Source organism: Oratosquilla oratoria, chromosome 24, assembly GCF_046742065.1.
Source record: "Oratosquilla oratoria isolate Oo_2021 chromosome 24, ASM4674206v1, whole genome shotgun sequence".
In the NCBI taxonomy this organism is placed as follows: Eukaryota; Metazoa; Arthropoda; class Malacostraca; order Stomatopoda; family Squillidae; genus Oratosquilla; species Oratosquilla oratoria.
In genome coordinates, this window is record NC_134800.1 from 9,548,797 (window position 1) to 9,558,591 (window position 9,795).

General features: G+C 37.7%; 1 protein-coding gene across 1 annotated transcript in view; it reads left to right on the top strand.

Moving 5' to 3' along the window:
* LOC143038440 (protein big brother-like) overlaps positions 1-9,032 on the top strand; it is a 110,937-nt gene extending 101,905 nt beyond the window's left edge. Inside the window, exons 4-6 of the mRNA XM_076207635.1 lie at positions 4,585-4,701; positions 5,977-6,165; positions 7,455-9,032. Coding sequence (XP_076063750.1) covers positions 4,585-4,701; positions 5,977-6,162 — 303 coding nt within the window. The 3' untranslated portion in view covers positions 6,163-6,165; positions 7,455-9,032. The remainder of the gene's footprint in view (positions 1-4,584; positions 4,702-5,976; positions 6,166-7,454) is intronic.
* The last annotated feature ends 763 nt before the right edge of the window (positions 9,033-9,795 follow it).

Sequence of the window (9,795 nt, forward strand, 5' to 3'; positions counted from 1 at the left end):
AGGAGGGAGGGAAGGAGGGATGGAGGGACGGTGAGAGAGGGAGAGAAGGAGAGAGGGAGGGAGGGAGGGAAGGAGAGAGGGAGGGAGGGAGGGAAGGAGGAGGGGAGGGAGGGAGAGAGAGAGGGAGGGAGAGAGGGAGGGAGAAAGGAAGGATAGGAGGAAGGACAGAAGCGAGAAGGAGGAAGAGACAGAAGTCCATAAGTGTAAAGACGAAACAGACGAGGATTTTCATTTATGTAGAGTCTGCCGAAGACATCGCGGACTCGAAGTTCCCGTCGAAGTACCGTCGGCCGACGATGTTCTTCGTGTCACGAAGTTCGCCCCATCGCGAGTTCGAATACACAGATACACACAGACATAATCAAGGTCATTAGCAAACACACACACAGACACACACACTCGCAGTTTTAAGCAGAGGAAACACTTGAGCATACATATACATATACAATTACATACACACATATCAACGGTAGTAAACAGTGAACGCACACGCGCACACACACACACACACACACACACACACACACACACACACACACACACACACACACACACACACACACACACACACACACACACACACACACACACACACACACACACAATGTAGTTGCGTGTTATGCATTAAAGCGTAGCTCGTCGAGAAGGCTTGACGAATTAGGAGTCATGGAAAGGAGAGAGGCGAGTCATATTCACACTAAAATAATTTAACAATTACGATTAATTCCACAAATATGCAATGAGTGTGGGGGCGGTCCTTCTCTGAGTGTAGAAATGAATACAAACGCGCATACATACATACATACATACATACATACATACATACATACATACATACATACATAAGATACATACATACGTACATATATACATACATAGATGTATACATACATACATGCGTACAAAAATACATACGTACATATATAAGTACATAATGCATGCGTACATACACACAAGGGTTTAGACGATTTATTAAAGAAAGTTCTGATAATAGTGAACATCCTTTACATCATCATCATCATCATCATCACCATCACCATCATCACCATCATCACCACCATCATCACCATCACCATCATCACCATCACCACAACCATCACCATCACCATCATCACCATCACCATCACCACAACCATCACCATCACCATCACCATCACCATCACCATCATCACTATCATCATCACCACCACCCAAACCATCATTATTCTATTCCCATCCTCCCCCTTTCATGAAATCCGCTTAACTGCATAGCCACCGCTCAGTCGTTGCAACAAAAGAACATCGACAGCGTCGACGAAAGAAAATTTACGAATAAAATGTTATTACAATTGTCAAAATGCCACCAAGACTTCAAGCAACTTTGGAATAACAGCAATTTTGCCCCGTGAGACCGGAAATCAAATTGATTGCTATGATCAACCCATTTGTAGGCGGTTGCCTGATGTTTGCAAAATCAACAAAACAAAAAAGGAAATATAACAAGTTCTCAGAACAACAACTGCATCGAGGAGTGAAATTTGTATCATTCTGTCCTTGACGTTTGGTACATATGTTCTTTGTATTTTCTGTACATAATATATGGAATGTGATCTTGTATCTTAATGTACAAGTAAATGGAAATTTATGAATATCATTACATGATTGCACATGTAAATATGCATATATATGTATGCATACTGTGTATGTACATAAATATAGCTATATGTGAATATAGACATATATGTGTATATACATGTAAATGAAAATACAAATGTTATTAACATTGGTATTTATATACATATACATATACATATACATACACACACACACACACACACACACACACACACACACACACACACACACACACACACACACACACACACACACACACTCACACACACACACAAACACACACGTGTATATATATATATATACATATACATATACATACATACATACATACATGTATATATATATATATATATATATACATACACATGTATATATGTCAGTATATATATATATTTTATATGTATATACATATATATATATATATATATATACACATGTATTATATATATAATATATATACACACATGTATATATATATATATATATATATATATATATATGTATATATAATATATATATATGAATATAGATATATATAAATGTAAATATGGATATCAAATCTAATACAAATGCAAATATAAGTATGAATATATGTGAGTATACATATCTAAACAAGAATGCTACAAATATAAATTTATACAGAAATATATTCTTGCTTAAACATAAATACACTGTATATAGAAATATTGGCAGAAATATAAATATGCAGAGTAAAGCATACTTAAAACATACATGCAAATATCAATAGATATATTTTTTGCAAACATATAATTCATCTCATAATGAAGAGTAACAGGTTTTTACATTCACACAGAGACGATAAAAGATTCGAACAATGCTAAACTCCCTGGGTTCTCCCCCCTGAAATTAATTACGAACTCACCCGAGGAGAACATAATTTAAGTTTTTTATTCGATGCTAAAGACTTTAATGCTTAAGGAAATTATGATAAACGATCTATGTATTACTTTTAAATAAGTCTAAGGGAGTACTGACGATGCCCATTACTCACGCCCGCAGTCAAAACGGCCAGGAAGACATGCGTCGGATTAATACGTGTCATTATGGTCAAAGACGAACTAATTTGCGTCACCCCGTGTAAACTCTGCCTTAAATACCACTTCTCTTCGTCCGGTTCCAGGTCTCATCGCTCGTGGGTGGCCTCTACTCGACACCCATCTCTATTCGAAGCAGGGTCCTTCTCATTAAGAATTTCCGTTTTATAGAGCCACTTTTCACGTTTTTCTCTGGGGCGCCTTGTTTGAAGCAGTTGCGAGCTATTTGGGAAGAACAACAAAGTCCCGAATAACCGTTAAAACCGTTAAAAAAGGCGCCAAACGACTTGCCTCTGGATGACGACGATTTAAATCTCGACACAAGAGAATGACTATTGACGTTGTTCTTGTCGACCTAGATCTCAAGTTCCTCTCCATGATTTAAAGAGAGATTAAGAAGAAATAGAAAGGCACTATGGAGACACAACATCTAGATAACTAACTAGCCATCTAGAAAGAGAGCAAGAACTCAGACCCAGCCAGCGACGCGACGTTTGAACCAAGAAAACTCAAAATGTAACCAACAATTTTACTCACAATGTTTTCAAAGCTATTGGGGTGTTTAACTGGTTCGCAAGGCTCTTATTAACTCCTGGATATTAAAGTACATTTCTATTCAAGCAGATGGCGTGCTAGGTACTTAGTAAATTAAAAGAAGATATATCAAGAATTATGGTTTAATGTGTTTGATTGCTGTTCCTAACACATTCGCGGAGTCATGGAGAGGAAGAAAATAAAACGACGAAAAAAAAGGACCTACGGGTATAGAAGGGATTGAAAAAGACAAAATTGAAATAGTTCTACTTAACTGGAAAGATGAGCTGCTAGGGGAGTTAAACTAGTCTCGAAGTAATTCCTTATCGGGCAGAACAGTTTAGGAATATTTATTTTGGTTGTTGTTAGTTAAACTGAATTCATACACAAAAGTTTCAATAACTTTTATTTTTATTCTATGTTATTCTTTTATATGTCATTTATTTTTGTTTTTATTCTATTCAATCTTATTTTATTTTATATTTGACTTGATTTTATTTTATTCTGTGTATTTATTTATTTATTCCTATTTTGACGGGGGAAGCCTCTCGCTCTTTATAAGTCTGTGGCTATCTTATATGTGTATATATATATATATATATATATATACATATATAAACACACACACACACACACACACACACACACACACACACACACACACCACACACACCACACACACACACACACACACACACACACACACACACACACATATGTATATGTATATATATACATATACATATATATATACATATATATATATATATATACATATATATATATTTATATTAAATATGTTGACATTTTTAGAAGCTCTGCCAAGGGATTGGAACCCTGACCTATGCATACATAATCACGAAGCCAAGACGCTAGCGAATGAGCCATGAACGATGATATATATATATATATATATATATATATATATATATATATATATATATATATATATATATATATATATATGCGTACACATATACATATACAGTATATAAATACGAGCATATATATAACAACGAATATCACAATATTGATGGTATCAAATAACAGCAACAACAGTAATAGCAAGCAACAGTTACAATGAAGTTGGATTTTCCTAGTGAACCTTTAATGATAACACAACACGTAACAAAGTATTATCAAGTTACGCATAGGTGAAATTTAATTAGAAACTAAAAGATACTGGCATCTTTATAATGATGCCAATTATACCATGATGTCTCCATCTTACTGGTGCTAACTTTGAGAAAGAAACTGAAACTGAGAACATTGAAGTAGACGAGGAAGTTGATAATGATGGTATAGACGGTGATAAAGTTTCTTCATGACCCCAGAAACAAGGTCAAATTTTTAAATGTCCTCTTTTTGTGTCACCCTACAGGTCCACCTCAGGTCACCCTTCATCATGAACGGCGTCTGTGTACGATGGAAGGGATGGTTAGACCTTGAGCGTCTTGATGGAGTGGGATGTCTTGAGTTCGATGAAGACAATGCAATGGTGAGTGGCGGATCAGGTTTTGTGTCTTGAAGGTCTTCATGTGCAATGCAGGAGTCGGTAGGGTCTGCCTCTTGGATTGATGTTCAGTAGAGGTTCTTAAGAGTTTATATATTTCTTATCTTGTTTGAGTTCATACACGCACACACACACACACACACACACACACACACACACACACACACACACACACACACACACACACACACACACACACACACACACACACACACACACACACAACGTACATAAATACATACATACATATACGCATGCATAGATGTATGTCAGAGTTAATATATATTAACAAGTTTGTGAATTATACATTCAATGATAGTTGTAAGAGAAAGTCTTTCAATACGTGCATGGTATTATATCATGTATCGTCCTCACATTTAGACTAACTGCGCAAAAAAAAAAATATATTTACATAAGAAATATTTAAGAACAAGTCTTTCGTTCCAGAAAACCAAATTGGAATACGTTCGATAATAATGACGGAAAACATTGCCACAAAAGTTACTGTTGATGATATTTTTCCAGACAGGAAGGGATTAATAAATCTGTGATCAAAGTTAATCGGAGATAAATAGCCTAAGTGGGGAGCATAATACTTCGAAGAAAGAGTCTGAAGACTTCGTGTGTCTCTTAAAAACTTCGGAGAAAGAGTCTGAAGACTTCATGTGTCTCTTAAAACTCCGTAGAGAGAGTCTGAAGACTTCGTGTGTCTTAAAAACTTCGGAGAAAGAGTCTGAAGGCTTCATGTGTCTCTTAAAACTCCGGAGAAAGAGTCTGAAGACTTCGTGTGTCTCTTAAAAACTTCGGAGAAAGAGTCTGAAGACTTCATGTGTCTCTTAAAAACTCCAAAGAAAGAGTCTGAAGACTTCGTGTGTCTCTTAACTTCGGAGAAAGAGTCTGAAGACTTCGTGTGGGTCTTAAAACTCCGGAGAAAGAGTCTGAAGACTTCGTGTGTCTCTTAAAAACTTCGGAGAAAGAGTCTGAAGACTTCATGTGTCTCTTAAAAACTTCGGAGAAAGAGTCTGAAGACTTCATGTGGTTCTTAAAACTTCGGAGAAAGAGTCTGAAGGCTTCATGTGGGTCTTAAAACTTCGGAGAAAGAGTCTGAAGGCTTCATGTGTCTCTTAAAACTCCGGAGAAAGAGTCTGAAGACTTCATGTGTCTCTTAAAACTCCGGAGAAAGAGTCCGAAGACTTCATGTGTATTAGTAAATGGAACAAAAGCCGCCTTATTGTTATAACCCTCTTTCTTCTCCTCCAGGAAGAAGACCGGACACTTCGGGAGGAGATCGAGAAGTACAAAGCCCGACTTCGGGAGTTCGAAGAGAAGCAGAGGAGCTTCCGAGTGCCCACCACCCACAGCCACGCCCATAGCCATAGCCATAGCCACGCACACGCACACGCCCATTCGCACGCGCCCGAACACACGGATATCCAGGTCCGCTAGCAGGTAGGGATGACAGGCGTCCAATACGGATTGTGTAGTTTCCATTCAGTAGAATACGCATTTGTACGCACATGTGCACGCACACACACACACACACACACACACACACACACACACACACACACACACACACACACACACACACACACACACACACACACACACACACACACGCGCGCGCGCGCGCACACACACACATTGATAACTGTATTCTCGTGGATATGCGAGTATACAATGTTAATGTATTTAAGTGCGTGTGTATGTGTGTCTTCCTTTTTCTATATTATATATATATATATATATATATACATATATGTATGCAAATATATATGTTGTGTGTCTGCATGTCTATATGTTTGTTTGTTTGTGTATGTGTGTGTGTGTGTGTGTGTGTGTGTGTGTGTGTGTGTGTGTGTGTGTGTGTGTGTGTGTGTGTGTGTGTGTGTGTGTGTGTGTGTGTGTGTGTGTGTGTGTGTGTGTGTGTGTGTGTGTGTGTGTGTGCGTGCGTGTGTGTGTGTGTGTGTGCGTGCGTGTGTGTGTGTGTGCGTGCGTGTATGCATGTGTGTGTGTTTGCACGTGTTGGTGTGTGCGTGCGTGCGCGTGCGTGTGCATACATGGGTGTATGCGTGTGAGCATATTTGTGCTTGCGCAAATATATGAATACACCTTTGTATATATTTCTTTATACATATACAAATATGAACAAGTTTTGTGCCTAAACCTTACTATAGATTTATCTCTTTTTTTCTGTAGACTTCCTAAGCAGCTTTTGATAATTTTTTTATGTAAATATATCATATACCTTGAGGGGATAATTCGAGATTATAGAAGGGCGTCTTTTTATTCAATCGTTTGAATTATAGAATACATCATGTTAAGAGGGAATATATCAATATTTTGTTTATTTGTTTTGTTCCGAGTTCATACTCATATATATATATATATATATATATATATATATATATATATATATATATATATATATATATATATATATATACATGTACTAATAAGAATCACTAGTAACTTGTGTTCAATTATGCAAGAGTAACTAATAGGAAAGAGAAAGTAAACGAAGCAGAGCGCTTTCGTATATTACATCCAGTGAAAAAAGTACTTTTTCCACTGAATGTAATATACGAAAGCGCTCTGCTTCGTTTACTTTCTCTTTCCTAGTGGTTACTCTTGCATATATACAAAGCTATATATATATGATTATATATACTTATGTATATAATATATATACGTGCGTATGCAAATTTATCTAATTGTGAATATTTTTTTTCAAACAGAAATCCATTTCGAGGAGAAGATTTCGAAGCTCCCCGTACCTGCTGAGTGCAGCAGATTTAGTTAACCAATCAAAATGAAGACTCACGCCAAGGACCAATCACAGCGGCGCTCGCATCATCGCTAGATACTTTTCAAGCGCGACCACCTTTCTCATCTGAAAACCCCATAAAACCCCAAAAACCCCAAAAGCTCTGGTCCCGACCCTGAAGGACCCCTGGACCGTAACTCCCCTCAAATAAACCTTTTATCCTTTAGGGTCTATCCATGAACCTGAACTGAGAGGACGAAACGACTCTGCCAACCCGCCCCGGCTTCCTCTCTCTCTCTTTCTTTCTCTCTTTCTCTCTTTCATCTCCAGCTCAAGAGAATCTATAGTGTTGGTTGATTCCTGATGATGTGCGTCCGCTATCCACCGCCAGAACTAAAACAAGAAACGCAAGAAAAAAAAAATTAAAAAAAAAAGAGGAAGAGGATGGTAAGGAGGAAGACGGAACGAAAGGAGCAGGAGCAGGAGGAGGAGGAGGAGGAGGAGGAGGAGGAGGAAAAGGAGGAGAAGGAGGAGGATAGAGGAAATGAACGAACCTTTCGCTTCCCACGGAGCTGACCTGCATTGAGTACTCCGTCTCAAAAATGCCAAAGAGTATGTTATGTAGAATGTAGAATTTCCACACTCAAAGTTTTGGCTTGTTCACTGTTAAGAAGATTTTTTTTGATAACAATATATATACATATATAAATATATACACACGAAAACACACACACGTACACACACGAACCTTTCGTCGTAGATTAAGGCCAATTAGATTTTTTGGAAACTGGCTAAAAGAAAGGAAAAAAAAAAAGGAAAAAAAAATCTTCTTATAAACTAGTTGTGACTTTCTTAAAGAAGACCTCACCAAGTATATTGTCATATTAAAGCCAAGTCTTTCTTAGGGAGTTAAGTTATACATGTAATAAATAAATTAGATTTTTTTTCTAACTTTGTAATTTTGAACTCAGCGTGGGCGGAGTTGGCCCTGTTGACAAAATGTTGGCAGAATGTGGAACTCTTCGACATAATGTTGATGCCACAGGCCAAGGATGAAGGAAATTTACTGATCGAATGTTGGCTGTAGGAAGATAGGGAAACATGCAACATTCCTCAAACGGTGATCGACAGTACTAATAGGGTGTAAACTTTAACATTCATTGCATGAATGTTGAATGTGTTAACGAAGTCAGAGGCCTCAACATTCAATTCTCGCTAGAATGACCTGTGTTTGAAAGGTCAATATTGACGAGGTGAATGTTGTACGTAATGTGGAGACATAAAAAAAGAGTTACCTGCACTCGAGGCTTGACCCGTCTATTCCTTCGAGTTGCCAACAGAATAAATATTAGCTATTTCTTACTAATTCACTAACAAAGTAATTTTGTATAGTCATGACTTTTGTACACCAACTTTTGAAGCTCACCTGTAAACAAACAAACACACACACACACACACACACACACACACACACACACACACACACACACACACACACACACACACACACACACACACACACACACACACACACACACACAGTCAGACATCCCGTACATATAGACATCTATTATATATATACACACAGACACCCATATATTCATATATATATACCTACATACATGTGTACATAGTTTTGTGTATATATGTATGTCGTACATATATACATACCCGCACACGTGTGGCACCAAGTCCCACAAACCATTACCGAACGAAATATTTCAGCACAAATATTATCGACAATTTTTCCTTCCTGACAGACTCCAAGAAATTATCACCCCTTCCCTTCCCGAGTGTCTGCTACCGCCATAGCCACACTAACAACGATAATATTAACACCACTAACCACGATTAATAACACCACTAACCCGTGATAAATAACGCCCCACTAACGACAACCACTAGTATGTGGTAGGGGGGATCTAGGGATCTTACTGTCCCTGAAGATTCCACGACAGGCTTGGTTTCCTTCGATACATGTATATTTTGTATAGACCCTAAAACTAAGGATGGACGTATTTATGTGTATTATAGTGTATAGAGTCCTGTGTAGCTGTCACCAATAAAAAATCAGAACATGAAATGTCCTTTTTCTTACCCTTGGGGGATCTTAGATTGAACGAAAGTGCCTGATGGTAGTCTGAAGAGTAACCTAGAGGAGGTAAAAGAGACCACTTTGGTCTTTGTGCTCCGCGGGTCACATCTCAGTTGAATAAAGATCGTCTAGTAAGGACCAAAAAACAAAGTATATTAAGTATGTCTCTGTGAATCGTAGTGGTTTAGTAGTTAGCGTGGTTGAACAGCATGAGGGG